This window comes from Lepus europaeus, chromosome 18 (assembly GCF_033115175.1).
Source record: "Lepus europaeus isolate LE1 chromosome 18, mLepTim1.pri, whole genome shotgun sequence".
NCBI classification, from domain to species: Eukaryota; Metazoa; Chordata; class Mammalia; order Lagomorpha; family Leporidae; genus Lepus; species Lepus europaeus.
In genome coordinates this window covers 62306505-62330804 of record NC_084844.1, presented here as the reverse complement: position 1 = coordinate 62330804, position 24300 = coordinate 62306505, and the positions used below count along the sequence as shown (strand labels likewise).

At 59.7% G+C, this 24300-nt stretch overlaps 1 protein-coding gene and 1 long non-coding RNA gene across 6 annotated transcripts in view; one reads left to right on the top strand and one right to left on the bottom strand.

Annotated features, from left to right (window-relative positions):
• Positions 1 to 1329: 1329 nt before the first annotated feature.
• Positions 1330 to 24300, top strand: part of PEMT (phosphatidylethanolamine N-methyltransferase) — a 60594-nt gene continuing 37623 nt past the window's right edge. The window contains exons 1-2 of one of the 5 annotated variants that reach the window (XM_062216652.1): positions 1330 to 1413; positions 14042 to 14149. In XM_062216652.1, coding sequence (XP_062072636.1) covers positions 14057 to 14149 — 93 coding nt within the window. In that variant the 5' untranslated portion in view covers positions 1330 to 1413; positions 14042 to 14056. Of the gene's footprint in view, positions 1414 to 1758; positions 1906 to 2100; positions 2283 to 7770; positions 7886 to 14041; positions 14150 to 24300 lie in introns of those variants that run through there. The other 4 variants (XM_062216654.1, XM_062216650.1, XM_062216653.1 and 1 more) reach the window with 4 other exon arrangements.
• On the bottom strand, positions 3503 to 8131 carry LOC133777183 (uncharacterized). The gene is made up of 3 exons (XR_009868502.1): positions 7990 to 8131; positions 7080 to 7382; positions 3503 to 4223 (listed from the first exon to the last, which is right to left on the bottom strand). It is a non-coding gene; the product is annotated as an uncharacterized LOC133777183 (long non-coding RNA).

Here is a 24300-nt window from a genome sequence, read left to right as displayed (position 1 = left end):
TTTATAACAAATGCTTATTGCTGCTTTTCAAAGAGTTTATTTGAAAGTGAGAGAGAAAGAGAGAGAGAGAGAGAGAGAGAGAGAGAGAGAGAGAGAGAGAGAGAGAAATCTTGCTACTGGTTCACTCCCTAAACCATCCCCAAGCCAGGAGCCAGAAATTCAGAAATTCTATCTGGGTCTCCCACGTGCATGGCAGGGGCCCAAGCAGCGGCTTAACCAACTCTACCACCATGCCCGCCCCAGTCTACACAGGGAGTCAGAGAGGGTGAGTCGCTTCCCCAGGGCCACATAGCCGGGGAGAGGGCTTTAGCCTCAGGGAGGGACTATTGCATCGGCAGGGTCACTGGGCTTACAGGAGTGCCCAGCCTGAGGTCATGCACCCAGAGCTGCATCTACTCCCAGGTTACCGGGCGGCTGCTTTGGCCCAGTTCGGGGCGGAGACAATAAAAACGCCTCCTTCCTGAAGCTCACATTCCCATACAGTGTTGGAGAGCAAACTCAACACGTTTGTAGGATGCTGATACAACTTGTGGAGAGAAACCAAGTTGGAAAGGGGGGATGCAAAGGTGCCTGGGGGCTTGGGCAGAGCCCAGATGCGGTGGGGGAGGGAGGGAAACACAGCAGCAGCATGTGCAAAGGTCCTGAGGTGTGTGCCTGGATGTTCCTGGGGAACAGCAGAGAGACAGGGGTTGGTTCAGGTGTTTCCTGGGCTCGCTGAGGCTGTGGACTTCCGGTGATTTCCCTCCAGGTCCCCGGGGGTGGGGGGTGGGCCTGGATGACTGGCATCCAAGCCCTGGGGCCTGGGACCTTGGCTCTGAGTAACCCCAGCCGCCTTGGCTTCTGGGTAAAGGTGTTTGCTTTCCACAGTGGGGACGGTGGCCGGGCCCGATTGCATCAGTGCTGGTGTGACCTCTGCCTGCTCCCCTGTTTCTGGCCCGGATGAAGCAAACACACAGAAATTCATTTTCTTGGCTTGATCAACAACGGAAGTGACCAAGTAGGCGCAGGAGACTGGAATTTCAGGGAGAGGGACACATGATGGGGTGGGCCCTGGGGAGAGGGTGGTGACAGCACTGGGCCTTCTTTTTTATTTTAATGTATTTTTATTTATTTGAAAGGCAGAGGCACAAAGAGCTTCCCTGCCCTCACCCCCCAACTGGTTCATTCCCCAAATGCCTGCCATGGTCAGGGCTGGGCTTGGGTCACTTCTCCAAATGACCTCGGCCTCTTGGGGGACTGGGCCAGGCTGAAGCTGGGAGTAGGGACAGCAACCCAGGTCTCCCATGTGGGTGGCTGTGGTCCAGTTATTCGAACTCTCACTGGTGTCCACAGCCCGGCTGGATTTCGGCGACAGAGGCCGCTTTTTCTCGCCTGCTCACCTCCAGGCCTTTGCACCTGCAGCAGCTATTGCTGGTATGTCCTGTCCTACCCTTAGCGGCAGCCTTTGATCCCGAGGGACCCAGGCCTTCGTTTCTGCCGTCCTAGGGGCTGATCCCAGGTCCGATCCTGGATTTTGGGGGACTGCGGATCCTCACCCCGTCGTCCTCCAACCCCCCAATCCTTCAAAGCGCCCTCGACACCAGCCACGTCCAGCAAATAGGGGGTCTCAAGGAGAAGGCTCTGGAGTCGCCGGGGCGGGGGCCCAGCGCGTCGGGAGGAAGGGGGTGGCGGGAAAAGCCGCCCGCACCGCCTGGGGCGAATGCAGATCCGCAGAGGGGGCGGTGGCCTGAGCCCCGGCCAAAGTCCAAGACCGCAGGGGGCTGCGCGGGAAGCTACTTATACCTACGACCTGCAGTCGGGCCGCCCGCCTCCAGCCCCACCGCCGCCAGCCAAGGACGCGGACGCCAGGGCAGTTGGCAACGTCGCACGCGGGAGCCAGCGACCCTTAAAGGGACCGGCGGGAGGGTGAGTCCGGCGGACACTACCGCGCGGCCGGGGACGCGAACTGCCCTGGGAAATGTAGTCCTCCGCTCCTTGAGCCGCCGCCGCGAACCTCGGAGGAAAGGCGCCTCGCGCGACCGAGGAAACTACATTTCCCAGAAGGCCGCGGGCAGTCGGGGTGTCCGCGAAAGAGCCCCGGCCGGCGGCGCTTCCCCGTGGCGATGGGGCCGGCTCCGGTTGCGCGTGGCTGCGCGAGCGGCCCCCCGTGTGTGGTCCCTCCTGAGGCGCCCCTCCGGTGAAGGGTCCGACCTGGTGGGGTCCGGGGTGGCGAGCCCATGAGCGGCTGGGTGGCGGAGGCGCTCGACTGCTGCGGAGGCCTCGACAACATTGATTTCAGGCAGGTACTGACCCCGCCGGGCCGCCACAGACGCACCGAGGAGGCATGGCGGTGCCCGGGAAGGCGCCGCCTCCCAACGCCCGACGGCGGGGGCCTCCCCGTTTCCAGGCGACGCGGCGAGGGGCGGGGCGTAGCGCGAGGCGCGCGCGTGGGCGGGTGCGTGTGCGCGCGCCTGAGTCCGCGCGCCCGCGAGGCTGGGCGTGGCCGCGTGGGCGCCGGGCTGGGGGCTGTGGGACCCCCAGGGCCGGGTCCCGCGGGCCCGAGCGGCAGCCCGGCGAGCGCGGTGTCGGGGTGCCGGGTGCTCCACCGCCGCCTTGGGGCCGTGGGTGGGACGGGTCTGGGGTCCGAGGTGGGCTGGGCGCCGAAGGAGGTGGGACTGAAATCCCAGCGGAGCGCGGCTCCGCCCCGGCAGGGAAGTGGCTGCGCCCCCTGGGGGTGGGTTCCAGACTGGGCAGCGTGGGGAGGGGGCGATGCAGGTGCAGAGCCTGGGGTTGGGGGGTGGGGAGCGAGCCAGCAGCCGGCTGGAAAAGCAGTGTTCTGGTGTGTACCTTGTTGGCACAGTTAAGCTTTTCTTAAAAACAAAAATCCCAAAATAACCTATATCCTTACCTAGCAACGGCTGTCCTGCCTCCTTAATCAATATTCCTGTTTTTTTTTTTTTTTAAGCCTTATCATTTATTTAAAAAATCATTTATTTTAAGAGGCAGAGACACAGAGATAGACCTTCCATCCGCTGGCTCACTCCCCAAATGCCCTGGAGCTGGGGGGCTCCAATCCAGGTCTCCTAGGCTCACAGCAGGGACCCCCGAGGACTTGATCCATCACCCTTGCCTCTCAAGGTTGCACGTCAGCAGGAAGCTGGAATCGGGAGTGGACTGGGGACTTAACCCAGGCAGTCCAGGGTGGGATATGGGCATCCCAAGGGGCATTCATTCATTTATTATTTGAAAGGCAGAGTGAAGAGAGAAAGAGGTGGTTCACTCCCCAAATGCCCCCAACAGCTGGGGGCTGGGCCAGGCCAAAGCCAGGAGCCTGAAACTCCATCGGGGTCTCCTGTGTGGGTGGCAGGGACCCAAGCACTTGCACCGTTATCTGCTGCCTCCCAGGATGCACGAGGAGGAGGCTGGAGCAGAAATAGAGGAGCCAGGCAGTGGGATACAGGATGAAGGCTTGGCAAGCAGCCACTTAACCCACTGTCCCACAACCCCACCCCTTAAGTGGCATATCAATCACTATACCGAATGCCTGTTCTGAAAGCTTTAAAAATCTATCGGTCCCCGTGGGCGTCCGAGCAGCAGGGTTCTTAGAGCACCAGCCAGCACGAGCCAATAGAGACATCATGTGTGCCACGTGCAGCTTGGACTTTTCCAGTAGCTGCATTAAATAGATAAAGAGGGGGGCAGGTATCGTGGCGTAGCGGGTAAAGCCACCGCCTGTGACACCAGCGTCCCAATATGGGTGCCAGTTCTTGTCCCAGCTGCTCCACTTCAGATCCAGCTCCCTGCAGATGGCCAGGGGAAGCAGCAGGAGGTGGTCCAAGTCCTCCCAGGGTCTGATTAGCAGGAAGCTGGAGCTTGGGGCCGGGACGTGAAGCCAGGCGCTTTGATGTGGGACATGGGCATCTTAGAAGGGTGGTCCTGGATTTGAGCATTTCCCTGGGACCTTTTGATCATTTTCGTCTAGGCAATAAGGCAACAGTGGAGAAAGATTACAGGAAGGAGACCAGGCAGGGTAGGGCTGTTGGACTGCAGGAGGTTGACCCTTCCTGTAGAGCTTAAAGGGACAGGAACTTGGTGGGGTGGGGATGGGACAAGGCCTGGAGGTTCAGAGGGAGCAGGTTCACAGTGAGCCATGGCTGTCTGGATCCACAGGTGGCATCTCCCAGGTGGCAGCCCGCTGTGGTCATCTCCCTGGACAGGCGGCTGCAGACAGAAATGTCTTCTTCCTGGGCAGAAAAGGGTGGTGTCAGATGGCCAAGCCGCTGCGCCCTCTGTAGACAGATGCGGTCCCCCCCACCCAGGGGCTGCATTGTGTTCAGGTGGGGGGCGTTCCAGCCTCACAGCAGGAATAGATTGTGAGATTCCCACTGTGCTTCTTGTACCTCCCCTCATTTTGTCTTGGGTAGTCTGGGCTAAGGGTTCTTTGATGTTATTGAAGATAATCCTTTTTTTTTTGGCTGGCGCCGCAGCTCAATAGGCTAATCCTCCACAAGGCGCTGGCACACCAGGTTCTAGTCCCGGTCGGGGCGCCGGATTCAGTCCCAGTCGCTCCTCTTCCAGGCCAGCTCTCTGCTGTGGCCAGGGAGTGCAGTGGAGGATGGCCCAAGTGCTTGGGCCCTGTACCGCATGAGAGACCCGGAAGAAGCTCCTGGCTCCTGCTTTTGCTCAGCTCTGGCCGTTGTGGCCATCTGGGGAGTGAACCATCGGATGGAAGCCCTCTCTCTCTCTGTGCCTCTCCTCTCTATGTAACTCTGACTTTCAAATAAATAAATCTTTCAAAAAATAAAAATAAAAAAAGAGAATCCTTTTTTCTCAAAGAAACAGCTTTTGATTAAAAAAAAAAAATCATCTTTCCAGGGGCGGGTGCTGTGGCACAGTGAGTTCAGCTGCCCCCTGTGAGGCCAGCATCCCACATGGGCACTGGTTCTGGCCATTTCCCACCCAGCTCCCTGCTAATGAGCCAGGGACAAGCAGCAGAAGATGGCCTAAGGGCTTAGGGCCCTGAATCCACCTGGGAGACCCATAAGAAGCTCTGGGCTCCTGGCTTCAGCCTGTCCCAGCTCTGGCCAGTGTGGCCAGTTAAGAGAATGAACCAGCGAATGGAAGAGCTCTGTCTCTCTCTCTCTCTGCAACTCTGCTTTTCAAATAAATACAATCTTTAAAAATAAACTTTCTGTAGTCAATGTGATTGATTTTCGCTGTCTTATTTTCTCTCCTGCCTGCGTGGAGTTTCATTTCCTTGTATCCCCTTCATTTATCTCTCTCTCTCTCTTTTTAAGATTTATTTATTTATTTATTTGAAAGGCAGAGTTACAGAGAGGCAGAGGCAGAGAGAGAGACAGAGAGGTCTTCTGTCTGCTGGTTCACTCCCCAGATGGCCTCAATGGCTAGAATTGAACCAATCCAGAGCCAGGAGCCAGGAGCCTCTTCCAGGTCTCCTACATGGGTGCAGGGGCCCAAGGACTTGGGCCATCTTCCAGTGCTTTCCCAGGCCATAGCTGAGAGCTGGATTGGAAGTGGAGCAGCCAGGACTCAAACCGGTGCCCATATGGGATACCAGCACTGCAGGCTACGGCTTTACCCCCTCCGCCACAGCGCCAGCCCCTTTCCTTCAGTTTTTTTTTTTTCTTTTCTTTTTTCAAGATTTATTTTTATTTTAAAGGCAGTTACAGAGAGGCAGGTGCAGAGAGAGAGAGAGGTCTTCCATCTGCTGAGTCACTCCCCAGATGGCCTCAACGGCTGGCACTGTGTCGATCTGAAGCCAGCAGCCAGGAGCTTCTTCTGGGTCTCCCACGCGGGTGCAGGGGTCCAAGCACTTGGGCCATCCTCCACTGCACTCCCAGGCCACAGCAGAGAGCTGGCCTGGAAGAGGGGCAACCAGGACAGACTCCAGCACCCCGACCGGGACTAGAATCTGGTGTGCCCGGGACTAGAATCCGGTGTGCCGGCACCGCAGGTGGAGGATTAGGCTATTGAGCCGCGGCGCCAGCCTGGGCTCATTATGTCGCAGATTCTTTCCCTCTTAGCCCAGAGCTAGCTGAAGCCCAGAATTTCTGATACACTGCATTTCTGTTAACATCTGGTTCCAAATATTTTTCAGTTCCCCTTGAAATGAACTTCCTGTGGCACTGGTGCAGTGTCTTTTTGTTACTGATTTCTAGTTTAGTGATTCTGTTGTAGTTTGAGAATATCCTTTGTGTGCTTCCTGTAATTTTCAGTTTAAACTTTTTTTTAAAAAATTCAATTTATTTTCATTTTATTTGAAACACAGAGAGACCAGAGGCTTCCCGGCTTCAGCTGGGCCCAGCCGTGGCTTTTGTGGGCATTTGGGGAGTGAACCAGCAGATGGAGGGTGGAGGATACTTCTTTCTTTCAGTCTATCTACCTTTCACATAAAGTGAAAATAGAAAAAGTGCTGCAGCCAGGAGCCAGGAACTCTCTGCCTGGGTCTCCCCTGTGGGTGGCAAGAACCCAAGAACTCACCTGATGCTTCCCAAGTGTGCAATTGCGGGAAGCTGGACCGGAAGGGGACGAGCCTGGACCAGACCCAGGACCCCCACATGGGATAGGTTTCCCAAGTGCATTTTTTTTTAAAGATTTATTTATTTATTTGGAAGTTAGAGTTACACAGAGGGGAGAGAGAGAGAGAGAGAGAGAGAGAGGTCTTCCATCTACTGGTTCACTCCCCAGTTGGCTGCAACGGCCGGAGCTGTGCCGATCCGAAGCCAGGAGCTTCCTCCAGGTCTCCCACGTGGGTGCAGGAGCTGAAGGATTTGGGCCAACCTCCACTGCTTTCCCAGGTCACAGCAGAGAGCTGGATCAAAAGTGGAACAGCTGGTACTTGAACCAGCACCCATATGGAATGGCGGCACTGCAGGCGGTGGCTTTACTTGCTACGCCACAGCGCCGGCCCCTCAAGCACATTGTGACTGCTATGAATGGAGCAGGCTCAGATCTGTTTCATGGCGCAGGGCATGGCTCTGTGCGGGTCTGCATGGGAGGTGGGTGGTGTGTGTGTGGGGGATCCATTCCCGAGCCCGCAGCATCACATCTCACTAGGATCGTGGATCCGATCGTCTCACCTGTGAGCTCTGCATGTGGTTGCCTCACGCCTGAGCCTTGATCGTGTGCCTGAGAAGTGGGCGCATGTCCCAGGGCTGCACTGTGGGCGTAGTGACAGGGCGTAGCCTCCGCTGCCTGCCAGTACCTTCCTGCTGGAATCTTCCTCGCGGCGCCATGCCATTCCCATCTCAGAGAAAGGGAAACCGAAGCCGCCGGAGACGGGCCTGTGTCTTGTCCGAGGCACTGGGGCATCTCTGTCACAACTCAGTAGTGTCTTTGACACCGGTTAACTTCTGGTGAGGGTGGCTGGTAGCTCCCACACACTGGAAGGCGTGTTTGGAGAAACTGACCTTGCCCCCTTGGTCCAGGCCCTATAAGGTTCATGTTCCCCAAAAAGGGCCTGAAGCCCCTTCTCTTAGTTGCTAAGAGACCCCCGGGGTGTTGGGGATCAGCTCCCCCACCCCCACCAGCCAGGGATCCAACCCCAGGAAGGGGCTCCCCAGCCCCCCACCCACCCCCAGAAGGGACGGCAGGAGCAGAGGAGCCAAGCATGGGCGCCCCCCCAAAACCTTCATCTCCATGGAAGAAGTTAGGTCCTGTGGCGGGGGCGTCTCCTTTCCTGCTGGGATCCCGGGAGCTCTCCCCGCAGCTGATTGGTGGCCGTAGAGGTCATTGTTGCATTGTGACGCCCTAACCAGCACCCCTCCCTCCACTGTCCCGAGCTCCCTGGGCCTCAGTTCCAGCGACCGATCGGACCGTAGGCCTGCGTCCTCCCCTTGGCCCTCCCTTTAGGGCACCAGGCTTCCCTGAGGCTGCCTCCAGAGAGGTAAGTTGTTAGCTCAGGGGGACTAACTCCAGGGGGCAGAGCAGCCCGGGCAGCACAGCGCCCTGCGTGCCCTGTGCCTCTGTCCCCACGTGCTCTGTACCTACCCTCTTGGCGGGCCGCTGTCCCTCACCACAGGCAGTCCTGGGCTCCGATGGGTCACAGGAGCCCGTGGTTCCTCCCCTGGTGGTGGTGGAGTCTGGCTCCAGCCTACATTGTGGCTACCGAAGCCCAGAGTCCTTCCTCCGAGCCACGTGGCCCCGGATGTAGAAAATGGGGTCACAGGGCTGCCCTCATATAAAGCATCCTCCTCCCCCCACCCTCCACCACATCCCACCCTGCTGCCACCCTGAAGGGGTGGGGGTGGGGTAGCAGCCATGGAGGAGAGGACAAAGGACCTGCCTCCCCGCACCTGCGCCAGGCACAGCGCTCCAACCCAGAGCTGCGGGACAGATTCGAGGGGCTGTGCGGGCTCTACAGGAATGGGGGTCCCGCCCCTCTCAGGGCAACCCCCTCCCTGTCCTGGGGCCCTCTGATGGGTACGCTTTTCGATCGATGTGACTTTGGCCCTGCTGTTTGCTCAGATGTCACAATGCATGCGACCCGCTGCACATTGTTCCCTGACGCCAGGGCCTCGCTCTGACAGGTCCCTCAGCAAAGTGTCCTCCTCACCAATCCCCAGGGTTCCCGTGTGACCCGGGCTGGCCTTGGAGCCGAGCCTGACATGTCCTGCTGGTCATGGTTCCGCATTGCTGCACCCCCACCCCGACCCCCAGACCTGGGTCCCATTCTTAGAATTACTGGATGGCAGAGGGTGGGGACTTGGTGCTTGAATGACTGGATGGCAGAGGGTGGGGACTTGGTGCTTGAATGACTGGATGGCAGAGGGTGGGGACTTGGTGCTTGAATGACGTTGAGACTGGGAGGGGATGGGGGGACTCCCGGAGGTGGTAGGGGCCTCTGCTGCTCTGTGCACGCACACAGGCAGGCATGCACGTCTGACCCCATTTTTGGTCTGCCCTCCTGAGCAGGTTTTAGGAAATGACAGCCATAGGAGGGGCCCTCTGTGTTTGCTGGGAGGGGAAGGGGAGCCTCTGCCAGCAGCAGGTGCTTCTCCAAGTAACCCAAATCCCCACGCAGGTGGCCAAGGTCAGCCCCTGGGCACCTCCCTCCTGCCCAACCAGGTTGATCCAGGGGCACCCGCGTGGAGGAGGGGCCTGGAGCCTGGTTCCGGTTTTGACCAGTACAGCCTTGACCTGGAAAACCAGGTGGATGGCAGTTGCTACCCGGATCGGCTGGTGTCAGTGGCTCAGTTCTCCTCCTCCTTGGCTCTCATAAAAGGTGCGAGGACCGTATGAAGGGACCCTCTAAAGTCCATTGAAAATGCCGGCACTGTGGCGGAGGAGGTTAAGCCGCTGCCTGTGACGCTGGCATCCCCATGTGAGCTCTGGTTCATCTCCTGGCTGCTGCTCCACTTCCGATCCAGCTCCCTGCTGATGGCCTGGGAAAAGCCTACTGGGGTTAGGACGCACCTCACACATTGGAGGGCCCGGGTTCAACTCCGGGTCATGGCTCCTGACTAATGCAGTCCTGGGGAGGCAGCGGTGATGGCTCAGGGTTGACTGGGCCCCTTTTAAAAAATATTTATTTATTTATTTGGAAGTCAGAGTTACACAGAGAGAGGAGAGGCGGGGGGGGGGGAGGTCTTCCATCCACTGGTTCACTCCCCAGATGGCCGCAACAGCCGGAGCTGTGCCGATCCTTCCAGGTCTCCCACGTGGGTGCAGGGGCCCAAGGACTTGGGCCATCTTCTACTGCTTTACCAGGCCACAGCAGAGAGCTGGGTCGGAAGAGGAGCAGCTGGGACTTGAACTAGCACCCATATGGGATGCTGGCACTGCAGGTGGTGGCTTTACCCACTACGCCATAGCGCCGGGCCCCCATACGTGGATTTTGAGTCCTTTTCACCACCGTGCACTTTTCCCAACGCCCTCCTGTTTCTCTTTGCTGGCTTCGCCCGTCAAGTTTGGGAGTGTTCAGCTTCCAGAAGTGGAGAGTTATCGCCCTGTCCACTGGGTGGGGCTCCAAGCCCCTCTGGGGCTGTCTGGAATCCAGGTGGGCCCTGCCTCACCCTCTGGGCGTAACCGCGTGACAGCCCCTTCTGTTGCAGTCCCTGCCCCGCCCCCACCCCACCCCACCCCACGCTGGGCCTCCTACCACTGGCCCATGTGGCTGGAGCCGAAATCTTGACATTCTTTAAAGAAATAGGAGAGCCCCAGGGGAGTGGCGGAGGCTTCCTGAGGCTTCCTGAGGCTCTCCGTGGCCAGGCCTTCCCAGAGGCCTGCCTCCCGCTCTTGGGGGCTGAAGCTCCCAGGGCCCCCCAGAAAACCTTGTGGGGCTGTCTCCCTCCTCCGCCTCCCAGCCTCTCTGGCCTTGAGCTTTCCCTGGGCTGGGTGGGCTCTGCCCCTAGATCCACACCCTCCCTTTCTTCCTCTCTGGCTTGGGTAGAAGTGTTACCGGAGAAATTGCAGGGTTCTTGTCCTCGCGCAAGAAAGAATTCAGGCGTGAGACAGAGAGTAGTGGGAGGTAAAATAGCAAGGTTTATTAGGACAGGACATCTGTAAGGACGGATGGGCCCCTCTCCAGACAGAGCCTGAGAGACTGGGGAGGAGGAAGGAGGGGGGTTCCATGTTGAGTGGAGAGATTACACCTGACCAGCCCAGGCGGGCAGCTCAGCAAAGATGCAGAGAGCTGAGCGCACAGTCCAGTTAAGGCTGGGGGTTTTTAAGGAGATGGGTCTTGCTTCCCCACCTCTGCTCCTCTTGGAACAAAGGGCTTTTTGGATGTAAATAGAAAAACTTCTCTTGAAGGTCTGAAACAAAGGACTTTATGGATGCAAATGTTATCAGACTAGAGGAAGGGAGCAGGGTGTTTTGAGATGCAGATACTAGGCTGCACTTGGGAGATTGTGGAAGATTGTCAGGCAGAAGGGGTGGGGACCTCCACCTGGCAGGTTATCAGGTAGAAGGGGGCAGGGCAGGATTCGAGGGCCAGGCTGCCCCTGAAACATTATCGGGATGACTTTGAGATGCAGATGCATATGCTGGACATAGATGTCTTCTCTTTAGGCCTGTTACACACACATAAGCTCATAACTGACTTCCTACCTAACAGTGCTGGCACAGCAGGGCTGGGAGTGGTCCCTAAGGACTTGTGGGGGGACAGCCTGAAACCCACAGCAGTTTGAACCCTTGGGAACCTCGGGGAGCCGCAGACCGGGGGGGTGGGGTGGGGTGGGGTGGGGGAGGAGAGGAGGAGGAGGAGGATGGCAGTGGCCTCCTAGGCAGGGGAGAGCCCCCTGCACCCCGCAGAGCCTGGCTGTGGGGCCAGTGCCTCGTGGGAGGGGCTGGGCAGCTGGGGAATGGGGCGTTTCTGGCTCACAGAGGGTGGTGGCTCCACCTTCAAAAGGAGGTCTGGCTACTGATGAAGCCCTCCTTGGAAAGCCCTATGGGAATCCCCATTTGTAAGAGTCATTTAGGGGCCTGCGCTGTAGTGCAGCAGGTTAAGCCTCCTGCGGTGCTGGCATCCCATATGGCTGCCGGTTTGAGTCCTGGCTGCTCCACTTCCAATCCAGCTCCCTGATAATCCACCTGGGAAAGCAGTAGAAGGTGGTCCAAGTCCTTGGACCCCTGCACCCACATGGGAGACCTGGAAGAAGCTCCTGGCTCCTGGCATTGGCCTGGCCCATCCCCAGCCACTGTGGCCATTGTGGATGGAAGGTCTCTCTCTTTTTCTCTCTCCTTCTCTCTATTATTTAAGTTGATTTATTTACTTGAAAGGCAGCATGACAGAGAGCTCTGAGCACAGCTGGGGGCCAGCAGGGGCCGCACCTGGGTACCCAGGCCGCTGGAAGGCAGGCCATGCGGGATTGCGGTCCAGAGCTGTAGCCGGCCCAAGGCAGTGGCTTCCTGCCGTTCCCTGAGCGTGCGCGCCTCATTCCCTTCGTCAAGGGTGACTTCATCCTCGTGTGCCTCTTTGGTTCCGCTCATCCTCTGGGTTGGAGCATCCGACACTCCCTTTAGCTCTGCCCTCAGCCCCACAGCCATGTGAGAACAGCCACCCACGTGTTATGCTAATATCCTACATGCTCAGGGGGCTTTCCAGAATGTTCCGCCACACTTAGCACCACAGTCTGGACGGGAGGCTGAGCTTTGCTGGGAGAAATTATCTGGGTGAAGCAAGATTGCAGGTGACCCCTCTCTGGCCCCTCCCCCTGCCGCTGCCCACAGACCAGGCCTCCTCACCCCCACAAGGCTGAGCATCTCATCCACCCCACCCCTGCCCCAAGAAGTAGGGACAGAAGCTCTCTGAAAGAATTCAGTGTCCCAGAGGAAACAAAGCAAAGCATTGTGGGAAGTGGGCGTGGCAGGAAACGGATGGTTGTAACACTTAGATTGCCACTTTGGTATTCTTTTTAATTTTGAATTGCTTGTGTCCTGGACCCTCCCTGAAATCCCTTCTAAATTGTAACACAAGGACTGGCTGGGCAGCTGTCCTGCCGCAGCTGGTTAAGCTGCCGCTTACAACACTGGTTAGAGTCCCAGCTGCTCTGCTTCTGATCCAGCTCCCTGCTAATGCACCTGTGATGCAGGTACTTGGCCCCTGCCGTCCACGTGGGAGACCCAGATGACGTTCCGGACTCCTGGCTTCAGCCTGGCCCAGCCATTTGGGGAGTGAACCAGTGATGAAAGACCTCTCTGTCTCCCCCTCCTCCATTGCTCTGCCTTCCAAATAAAGAAATGAATGCATCTGTCTTTAAAAAATAACACAATGGGAAATAAAGAAGAGTTTAGAGAAGAAGTTTAGCGCCCAGCGAATGCTTACCCCCAACCCCCCAGTGTCAGAGGTGCCGCCCATTCAGCAGGAAGGAGCCTGTGTGGACCGTGGACCGTGGACTGTGGACCGTGTCGTGTCCCTCCCTCCCCGCAGGCGACACTTGGAAGGCAGGCACAGGCCGTGCCGGGCCCGGAGGTCAGAGGGCCGGGGGGGTTCAGAAGGGCTGCCCTGGGCAGCTGCCGGCCACTGGGGTCAGTACAGCGCATCCCAGTCCGGTTGTGCGCACGCGCTGGAGGCTGTCGCGTGCTGCTTGTTCGTGCGGTTTCCTAAGAACGGACATCTGTGCTCCGGGTTCTGCAGCTCGCTCTTTTCATCTGGTGATGCGCGTCTGAGAACAGCCGCGCTGCCACCGGTAGAGCTGCTCCGATTGCTTGTGCGGTTTGGCTTCCCCCGCAGTGGCTGCTGGCTTCTTTGATGGGGCCCTGGGGGTGTTTCTTTGCTTCCTCCCTCCCTTCCTCCCTTTATTTTAAAAAAATTCTTATTGATTTATTGGAAACACACACACACACACAAATCTTCTTTCCCACTGGTTCACTCCCCAAAATGCTCACAAGAGCTGGGGGTGGGCCAGGCCGGAAGCCAGGAGTCTGGACCTCCATCCAGATCTCCCACGTGGGTGGCAGGGGCCCAGGAACTTGGCCAGCACCTGCTGCCTTCCAGGGTGCGCATTTGCAGGCAGCTGGAATCAGGAGCGGAGCCAGGACTTGAAACCCAGGCCCTCTCGTATTGGATGCAGGCGCCCCACTTGGCACCTCCAGCGCCCTCAAGTTTGCTTCTAACTGCCCAAGTGACGGGAGCGGCTGTCATCTGCTTCCTGTGCCCAGGACGGGAAGGCTGGGCCATGGGGGACACTTGGCCCGATCGTTGCTTGCAACACATTCCAGCTTCCTGGGCTCTCTCTGGTTCCCTGGGAGCCCTCACCCTGGAGGGTCGAGGTTCCCCCCCTTACACCCCAGGCTTGGTCACTTCCCTTGGAGGCTGCTGGGCTTCTATGTTCAGAGTCAACAGTTCCCCGTCCAGCGCTTGTGTAGGCTCCGGCAGCGGCAGCCTGCCTGGCCACCCTCCCGATGGGTAGGACACAGCTGATTAAATTTCAGTCTTTCATCTTAGCTCATGAACCGCACTGTTGTAACCTTTGCTGGACCTGCGTGTTCCCAGCCTCCTGGCTTGTTCCCAGAGGGTAACTTTGTCTCCGGGGGCTGGGGTGGTGGAGGCAGCAGTGGGGGGTGCTGGTTCCCGCTGATCCCGGCTGTGTCTCCGCAGGCAGACCTGCGCGTTATGAGCCTACTGCTGGGCTACGTGGACCCCTCCCATCCCAGCTTCGTGGCCGCCGTCTTCACCATCGCTTTCAACCCACTCTTCTGGAATGTGGTAAGTGCGCAGCTACGGGGGGGGGGGGGGGCGGGATTGAACGCACGGACGGACAGATGGACGGCTCAGCCCTCTCTGCCGGCCAGCATTGGGGTACTCGACCCCTGTCCTCTGCCTGCTCCCCAGCACAGGTGGGCCCCTGTTCTGCCATCCCATGGAAGCCCCTCACCTTGGAGGGGGTGCCAGTAAGGGGGTCTTCCTGGTGCCACAAGTGAGTGGCCGTGCATCTATCTGTCCCAAGTGCCTGCCACCCCAGTGGTAGCTTTCTGGACTGTGCCATCGGTTACCTGGGTGGTGAAGGAGACCCTGTTCCCTCCTCTGCCAGGCACACGACACCCGGGTTCCCCAGGTGCACATCACACCACACCTCCCAAATGTGCCCCTGTGTGAGGCTTTTCCTGCAGGATGTATACGCTGGTGGCCTGGACTGAGCACAGAGACCGAGCAGCGCCTGGCTGGTGTGTGGGTGCCAGGGGGCTGCGATGGGCGGCGTTGGGGCCAGGTGGTTGGCTCCGTGGCAGCCCGTCCCCATGTCCCCCACCCCCACCCCGAGACTGTGGAGTGAGGTGCTGGCCTTTCTGCTTCCCGCCCCCCCCACCTCTGTGGTGCTCTCCAGGCGCCGGGGCCGGCTTGCCGATGCGGAGCTGCGGACGCCCTGTGCGCACCCTTCAGGCTAATCTGCAGAAGGCCAAGATTCGCGTCAGCCGCACGCTGTTCCCTGCTGTTTTCATTTAAGGGGAGCCCTTGGTCCCGGGCAGAACTGGGCGTGTTTGCCATCTGCTGTTACAACTTTGGTCTTTTCGCTCATCTGGGAAGGGTGGTGGTGTGTGCGGGGTGGGGTGGGGGCCCAGCTCATCCCAGAGAGGCTGTCCGCAACACAGTGTACCCAGCACAGGAGGAGACGGGGCTCCCACTCCCCAGAAGCCCTCCCCCCCAACTCCCCAGAAGCTGGCTGGTTCTGCCTGAGCTGGCCTTGACCTCCCGCCCCGGCCCACCGTGGGAGCTGTGTCTGCAGGCGGGGTGTGTTGGGGTGGACTCCATCCCAGCTGCAGGCCTCTGCCCACAGCGGCCCGGAGCCCTGTCTGTGGCTGGCTGCCGGCCAGCTGTGTGGCCCCGGACTCTGTCATTCCCGGCTGGGCGGGCACACGCAAGTGCGGGGGGGATGCTTTCATTCAGGCCGGAGCCCTCTTGGCTCTTGTCCCGCGCCTGTGGTTTTGTGTATTTCTTCTGAAGCTGCGTCATGGCCCCGGGGCTCCACCGCAGCGGCTGACGTCAGAGTGCTGGTCAGAGGGCTCTGTTCTCTGGCCGTAAGTTTCTGATTTGTCCCATCTTGAAAAAATTATCCCCTGGACCAGCTTGCGGGTGGGAGGGCCAGCGCCTGGAAGGCGGCTGCCAGACCGGGAAGGGCTGGTGTCACGGCAACAGGGAAAGGGGGAGCCAGCCGGGGCAGGGCCCTTGGTGGGGGTGGGAGGTGGGGCAAGAGACCCGGCTGCCAGCAGTAGGAGGGGTCGCCCTGTGCAAACTGGCAAAGGACAGGGATGACAGTTAAGCAAGTGACAACCCGGGAGGTGGGGCTGGCGTATCTGGCTGAGCACCACAGAGCCGGGGTCCTGGTAAGCCCCCCCACCCCCACCCCCAGCTGCTGCTCGGTGTGCAGGCGAATACGGAAGAGACCAGGCACATGGGGCAGCCTCTCTAACAACTTACTCTTAGGGCTTAGGGGTACTTAGTCCCGTACTAACTCAGCTCTGCAGGGCCGGGTCAGTACATTCCCAGGGTGGAGTCCTCATCACCTCCTCCTGCCACCTCAACATCACCACCCTGGGGACCAAGCCTGCAGCATGTGAACCCTGGGGGGACCTGCTCACACCACATCCAAATCAGAGAGGTTAATTAGGGCCAACAGTGTGTCAAGCAATGTCCCCAGGCACTGGGCACCGGGCCCTGGCCTGCATGCTGTGGTGGCCTGCAGGAGGAAGGTACAGGAGGGAGGGCCCGGGCTGGGGCCTGGGGGACAGTGTGCCAATCACGAGTGCAGGGGTCCTGGTTTGAGCCTCTCCTTGTCCTGGAGTCAGGTGGCGGGGACAGTGGCGTGGGCCCTGCAGGTTGTGGGAAGGCGGTGTTTGGAGGCTGAGCTGGGAGCCCGGTCAGCCACTGAGGCCCAGATGGAGGCTTACTGCGGAGCAGGGCCAGGGCGTGGTGTGTGTGTATGTGTGTGGGGGGGGGGATTGCTGCAAATGTCCAGGAAGACTCTGGTGGGACTTCGGGAACATCTGCCTGGGGCCCGAGTGGCCAGGGGGAGGCTATGGCCATTGAGATGGGGCAGCCGAGGGCTGAGAGGGCTGCGGAGTGAGAGTTCAGTTCTGCTTGCGCAGGTTGGCGGTGGCCATGGGCTCCAAGAGGAGATGGAGGTGTTGAGTGTGTCTGGGGTTCTGGGGGCGTGGCTGGGGCTGAGTCTAACCTTGATGCTCCGCCCAGAGGGGGCTACAGGGGGCGTGGCCTCCACGCCTGGGTCTCCCATCTGTGCCTGGAATCCTCAAACTGTGGATACTTCGGTCTGGGCCCTGCAGCCCCACCTGGGGTCAACACACTGGCCAAGACCTCCCTGGGGTGCTGTCCCCTCCCACCTCTGTGCAGGAGGCCCCTCTCCAGGGTCCAGGGCAGAAGTCTAGAGTCTGCTCTTGACTCCTTCCAACCCCTGCCCCAGGGTCCCTGTCCATCCGGCTTCAGGCCACATCAGTGCTGCCGCCTGGCCAATCTCCCTGCAGGTCACCCGCAGCAGTCCCCAAGTGTGTGGCTGTCTCCAGCACCCAGCGGCCACTCTGCCGTCTAGGGGGGATCAGCTCCTCGGCTGACCCAGGAGGCCCCTCCGCAGGCATCCTCTTGTCTGCCTCCTGGTCATCTGGGTCCTGGCCCCTCCCAGGGTCACCTGGTCACTAGCATTCGGGGCCAGCCCAGGCACTGCGGGAAGCTCAGCCGCAGCCCTGGCCTGTGCCCACTAGGTGGCAGTAGCGGCCTGGCCCTGACATTACCCACGGCCTCCAGGGGCGCAGTCGCCCTTGGTGGTCTGAGTGCCCAGCGCAGGTCCAGAGTCCTCCCAGCCACCACGTTGTCTCTCCATTTGCTTCTCGAAGCCCCCTCAGGCAGAGCGTCTCCCCACCCCCACCCCCGGCTTTGTGGGAGAAAAAGAACTGCAGGGGAGTGAGACACAGAGACCCGCCACCCAAGCTCCCCGTTGAAGGTGGGACAGGCGCCCCCTGCTGCCCAGTCCCTGGGCACGTGCGGTGATTGACAAATCAGCGGTGGAGACGGATGAAGCCAGCCAGGGTACATTTCTAGACAGGGCAGCGGCCGGGGTGGGATGGCTCTCTGCAGGGCCCTGCCTGGAAGGTGGGAGTGGGGCGGGATTCCTCCAGCTTCAGGGGCCAAGTGCCTCGTGTGTTCCCTTCCATGCCTCCTGGTCCCCTCCCCACTGCCCTCCTTCCTTGTTTGTGAGCACCCCACCTTGAGGCCCCCCTGCATGCACAGTGCATCTATCTCACCCCCCTTTCTGGGCAGATCTGTCAGCATGCCCAGCGAGAGAAGGTGGTGGACCGGGTCAGCCGCTACAGACACCTGGCCCTCACTTCCACACCAGGCCAGGGCTCCACCCGTGGCCCTGCTGGTGCCACCTGGCAGGGGGCCATGGGCACAATGTCTGCATTAGGGTGGGTGGCCTTCCTGCCAGCCAGGATGGACCTGCCTCAGGGTATTTGGTTAAGGAAGAGGTGGCTTTGCCTCTCCAGGAGGTGGAGGAAGCTCCTCCCTGCCTTGGCTGGAACTGGGGTTCCCACAGTGGGCGTGTTCGACCCCCTGATACCTTTACCTGTGGCCTCAGGGGCTGGAGCAGCCACTTTGGAGGAAGTTTCCAGATGACTGGACAGTAGGTGGCACTGTGGGTGCAGGGAGGCAGGAGCCAGAGCGGCTAGGGTGTAGCCACCACACTGCCACCTGCTCCTCAGTCACCAAGCCTGTGCTCCCTCCCCTACACTCACTGCCACCCCCTCAGGTTCCCGCTCCAGCCAGCAATCCTTTGTCTCATTTCTGGGTGCCCAGGAAGCTGGCGCTGAACCAACTGCAGTGGCAGTCCTGGTCCCATCCATTGTGGTTCCTGTCTCCATCTGTGTGTGCATGGATGTGTGTGTGTGTACATGAGTGCGTGCATGTATGTGAGTGTGAGCATGTGTGCGAGTGTGAGCATGTGTGCGAGTGTGAGCATGTGTGCATGTATGTGGGTGTGAGCATGTGTGCATGCGTGTGTATGAGTATGTGTGCATGCATGTGGGTGTGTGCATGTATGTGGGTGTGAGCATGTGTGCAGGTGTGCACGTATGTGGATGTGAGCATGTGTGTGTGGGTGTGGGTAACGAGAGTGTGTGTGTTCCAATCAGAGGGGTGGGAGACGGTGCGGTGTGAACCAGCACCTGTATGAGACCCTTGCTCCCATCTGGCTCTAGAGACCTGGCTCCCAGGGCATGGCTCTGTACCCAGTGGGCTCTGATCCAGTGTTTCGGGGCCAGAAGGCACTCTCTCTGCCAGGGCACAGAGTGGGTTTGCCGGAATGCAGAGCTGGGCTCGCTGATGTAGCCTGGGGCCCCAGAAGGGTTTTGATCTGAGCAGAAGCAGCTGGCTCTGAGCACGCAGGGTGCTAGCCAGCCCGCTCTGTGCCTCGGGGCTGGTGCAACCCGAGGCACTGTGGCCCTCCCAGCTACTCACAGCCATGGGCTCTGTCTTCCGCCGGAAACAACCTAGCCTGCCCTGGCCCCATGTGCCCTATGTGCCCCGTGTGCCCCTGCATGGAGAGTTCCACGGCTCACTTCAGAACAGCGGTATCCAAGCAACGTGGCATCAGGAACTGGGTCAGCTCGCAGCCTTTGCAGCTGGGCTCAGAACGACACAGCCCAGAACAAAGGGAAGGGGTCGGAGCCGGCAGGACCCCCAGGTCCCCGATGTGCTAAAGACACAGGCTGAGAGTTCTTAAGGAAGCTGGCCCTGGGTGGGCGTGGGAGGGTGGCATTCCCAGCACGCCTCTCCTTGAAGCTTTATGTTCAATCCTGGCCTTTGTGGTGTTACGAGGCAGCGGACAGCGCGTCCTGTTCGTGCTCTGGTGTGGATACTGCTTCGGGATTGCTCTCACTCTGGGCACCAGGAGCTGGGAGCAGGGCTGACTTTTATTCCTTGGCTTTGTCTTTTTTTTCTTTTTTTTAAAGATTATTTATTTGAAAGGAAGAGTTAAGGAGAGGGAGGCAGAGGCAGAGAGAGAGAAAGGTCTTCCACCTACTGGTTCACTCCCCAAATGGCTGCAACAGCTGGAGCTGTGCCAATCCAAAGCCAGGAGCCTGGAGCTTCTTACAAGTCTCTCACATGGGTGCAGGAACCCAAGGACTTGGGCCATCTTCTACTGCTTTCCCAGGCCATAGCAGAGAGTGGGATCGGAAGAGGAACAGCCGGGACTCAAACCGGTGCCCATATAGGATGCTAGCATTGCAGGCAGCGGCTTTACCTACGCCACAATGCCGACCCCTTTTTCTTTGTCTTTTAAGATTTATTTATTTTATTTATTTTTATCTATTTGAAAGGCAGAGTTACAGAAAAAGAGAGAGAGAGATCTTCTATCCACTGGCTCACTCCCCAAATGGCTACAACAGAGTCAGGCTGAAGCCAGGAGACAGGAACTCCATCCAGGTCTCCCACTTGGTTGCAGTAGCCTAAGCACTTGAACCACCTTCCACCAACTCCCCAGACCCATTATCAGGGAGCTGGATCGGGAGTGGAGCAGCCGGGATTCGAATCCCTGCTCTGATACGCGATGAGAGTGTTGCATGCGCAGCTTAACCCACGGTGCCAGAACACCGGGCCTCCTTGGCCTTTTTCTTCAGTATTCCCAGCATGTCTGGCCCTCCTGCTTCTTCCTCCTGAGCCCGGCTGCCTTCAGGGTGGATGGTGTGGCTTGAGTGGTCCATCCTGCTCCATGCCCCGCCGCCTCCCTCCCAAACGTCTCCTCCAGCCAACTTCTCCTGGGCCAGAGCCCCGTGCACTGCAGATGGTAAGTGTGGTCTCATCTCCTCCCTGCACCAGGAGCTCTGGGAGCTGAGGGCAGGTCTGGGCCTAGCCTTCCTAGAGGAGGGGCCATGCAGAGGCCCCGGGAGTGGTGGACCCTGGCAGGGTCAGCCCCTGCCGCTGTGTGTGCGTTAATGAGGTACAACCCCTGGGGCCAGCCTGGCTGCAGCGTCTGCTCCTCCTCATTCTTGAGTCTTGTATTTAGGGGCTGGTTGAGATAGCTTACGAAATTTCCAAGCTGAGCTTTGCTTTTTGTTGCCTCATTTCGTTGCTAACCCAGCTGCCTGGTCTGGGACGTGTTGTGTGGGCTCTCCAGGAAGAGCAGACTTCCCCCTGCTTTGCCCAGATGTGGCAATGAGGCTCGGGCGACGGAGGCGGGACCGGGTACAAAGGGCTTTGGCTCAGAGGAGAGGCCGTGGTGGGCGCCAACGCTGCGGGGTTGGCGGGGGAGTTCCCAGTGTCTCTGTCTTCCGCCGCTTCTGCCGGCTTTGGGCCAAGAGCTTTGACTCGTGCCCCAGCGAGTTCTGCAGCCAGGCGCCTTTGCTTCCTAGGCACAAGGAGTCAGACCCACGGACTGCTGGGTGCATATGTTCTGGGCCATGCGACGGAGCCATGCCGTGCCAGGTGGCCTTGGGTTCCCAGTGCCACTGGGGTGCTGCTGCCAAGGTTCACTGGCTGCTCCGCGGTCGGCCCTGACCCCACCACCTTTGTCCCCACTTCCTGCTGGGCTTGCCTATCACCACTCAGGGAGGGCTGAGCTGGGAGGTGGGCGGTGCCCACATGACCACACTGGGGCCCAGCCTCACATTCCAGGGAATTGGGCCCTTGTTTGTGTTGCTAGCAGCTGGGCCTTGAGTCAATCTCAGGAGTTTACTACTCCAAAGTGGGGACACTGACAGCCCCCCCCCCCAAGGTGTGCTTGGGCTCCTGCTGACCTCGAGCACAGGGGGCCGGGGTTGGCTGTGGGGGTGCACTGGGCAGTGTCAGGTGGAGGGGGATGGGAAATCCAGTCGCTGATGGAAAGCAGACTTCAGAGAGGCTGGTGGTCGGTGCACCTGCCACCGCTGCTCTCTGTCAGGTGCCCGTGCCCGAAGCACTGGCCCAGTCCCCCGGAAGCAGGTGCAGGGCCCTGTGGTGTACAGATGGCTTGAGGAGGCAGCCACAGGCTCAGCCGGTCTGCTAAGACCCTTGAAGATGGTCCGCAGTGTGCCCGGAGCCCCTGGGGCAGCCACATGACCCTCCCTGCGCCTCTCCAGCCGAGCGTGACACACAGCTGTTAGCCGCACACGGGCACGGATAGCAGGGGGCAGCTTGAGGCAGGCAGTTCAGATTCCTGTGTGCTGGGCCTTGTCTCATGGAGCTGTGTCCTGCGCTGCCTCCCTGGGCGAGCTGGGGGCAAGCGAAGGAACTGAGTTCCAGTTCTAAGCATCTTGGGTCCGCTGTCAACCCAAGGAGGGAAAGAGGCTTGGAAACTGTAGGATTCAGGGATGGACACTCCATAGGGCGCAGGGGCAGCTTGTCACCCCCTACCCTGCATCCCATACTTCTCCCCTCCCCACCAGCAGGAAGCCCCTGGGCAGAGGGAGCTGGCACCCAGAGGGAGCTCGGCTGCTGCCATGGGGCTGTTACCTCCTCTGGTGGCCCTAAGCTTCGTGGGTCCTCCTGGAGGTGTCTGTGGCCTGGGCCTGTCTGTGAGCCGTGTGGAGGATTCCTTGACACGCATGTGGGTAGTGGGGGGCAGTCAGGTTCAGGGACCAGCAAAGGAGTCCAAGCAGCTTGTCTGGAAGGCTCAGTGTGGGGGAATACCCTCTACCTGGAGCCAGTGCCATCAGGGCAGGGACTGGGGCTGCTCCTGGGGAGGGTTTGTGGGGTGGCTGTGAGGGCCTCTGACCTTGCGTGCTGCGTGGCCTCGCATCTCGGAAAAGGCGTTTGGTTCCCACTCTCCAAACAGAACATCACACCTTCCCCAGGGTCACCACTGGGGGCTCGGATGAAGGGCGGCCCCTGGCCAGCCTGAGTTCCTCACACCCTGCCCCTTCCGTCCACCTGTATGGTGCGGTTGTCATGGAAACCAAATGCGTAATGGTGTGAGAAAGAAAGTTCTTGGTCCGGGCAGAAGGGGTTAAGTCCATACTATCAGTGGGATTGGCCATGAAGTTTTTTTTTTTTAAATGCTTCTGTTTGTGAGAGGCAGTTGAGGGCAGGAGGCACGGAGGGGGCCCCCCACCTGCTGGGTCCACTTTCCCAGATGCCTGGCTTGTTGGCTGAAACTGGGAGTGGGAATGCAATGCAGGGACCCAACTCTGAGCCGTCACTGCTGCTTCCCAAGGTCTGTGTTAGCAGGAAGCCGGAGTCTGGAGTGTGAGTGACGGCACTTCCCCAATCCTGAGGACAGACTGCAGGTGCAGTTGCCAAGGCCAGGGTGTGGCCCCCTAGAACCGGCCCCAGTAACAGCACAGTGCCTGGAAGTCCCCCCTCCCCCTAATCTAGGAGGCGCTGTACCCAGCTGTGTGTGTGTACTGCTTCCTGCCCACTTCCTGGGCAGCCCCTTGCCAGGGTGCCAGGGTGCCAGGGTGGGGTCTGAGCTCCAGGGGGCCCAAGGAAGCTCAGCGGGAATGCTACCTGGAGGGGAGGATGTGAGCTGTACAGCAGGCTCACCCTCGGCCTGCAGCAGGGACCCGCCTGCCATGTGTTCCCCTGGGGGACCCCCTGCGGGATGGGCTTGTGTGTGTGCTCTCTCTCTATGTGGAATACAGAGCTCCATCTGCCCCATGCCCCACCTCAAGGGCCCCCAGCCTCACCCGGAGCCCACTCTTAGAGCCAGGCCTTGGAGCCCATGGGGCCATTGTGGATGCTCCAGTGGGGACAGGGTGACCACTGGAAGCTGTCACGTACAAATCACATTCTGCCTCTTGTCAAACAGGTGGGGATCTTAGGTGCAGCCACAGGTAAGGCAATGTTGGCAGGTGAGGGGGTGGGGCCCTGTCAGACGGGACACACTGGCCTGGGCAGGGGGCAGGGGTTGCGGCTACAGTGCAGGGGCCCCAGCCACCCACGCTGGGCGCCCAGAATCAGCGGCTCTGATGTCATTGTCACCACTCCTACCAGCACGCTGAATCTGCTGGGTGCTGATAGGATTTCGAGGGGTCAGCTCTGAGGACCAGGGTGAGGGTGGGGGTCTAGGCAGGATGGGGGGGAGGGACTCCCACTCTGCTGCTGCCCCCAGCTCTCCACACACCTGCGGCAAGATGGGAACCCAGCCCCTAGCCACACACAGCACTGGGCCCCTGCGGGCTTAAGAGGCCACACATCTGTCTCAGATCCCACCCCGCGGCACCCTCCGCGCCGGAGCTGGAGCCCGCACGTGTCCCTTGCTGGCCTCTCTCTCCGCGCCTTGACATCCGGGCTGCCCTGTGCCCTGCCTGTGTCAATATTTTGGCCGCACGTGAGACTTCCTGTGGGCAGGGCTGGGCAGGGCTGCACGTGGAGTGGCCACGTGAGGCAGCCCCGCGGCAGCCAGGCCTCTGCCTCCACCCCTCGCCGCCCTCATCAAGGGCCCTGAGGCAGTGATGCACCCTCCCTGCCCCCACCCCCCGTCTCCCTGGGCCCCTGAGCACAGGGACCCTCAGGCAAGATGGCTGGCTGCTCAGAACCTCAGTTGTCTCACCTGTGAAATGGGCCCAGTGGCAGGGCCCGGCAGATGGGGGAGTAGCTCAGCAGCTTCCCCTTGTCTCGCCTCCAGTCCCACTGCCCGGTCCACCCTTCTACAGCCACCACGGGCCTTCTATTGTGGAACCGGCCTGTGGCCTTTGTCGTTGGAACCCAGCTGGGCAGCCAGGGCTATAGCATCCAGCCTGGAATCAGCTGCTCCCTCTGTGTCTGAAGCAAGACCCTGAACCGCAGTCCCGTGCCTCAGTTTCCCCATGTGAATCAGACTTAACCAGGGTAATGGTAATGAGTAGACTGCCCGGGGCAGGGCCAGGCAGAGCCCAAGCTGGCTGTGGCTTTGTCCTTGGGGTCCTGCCCCAGTGTGTGCCTTGGAAATCAGGATG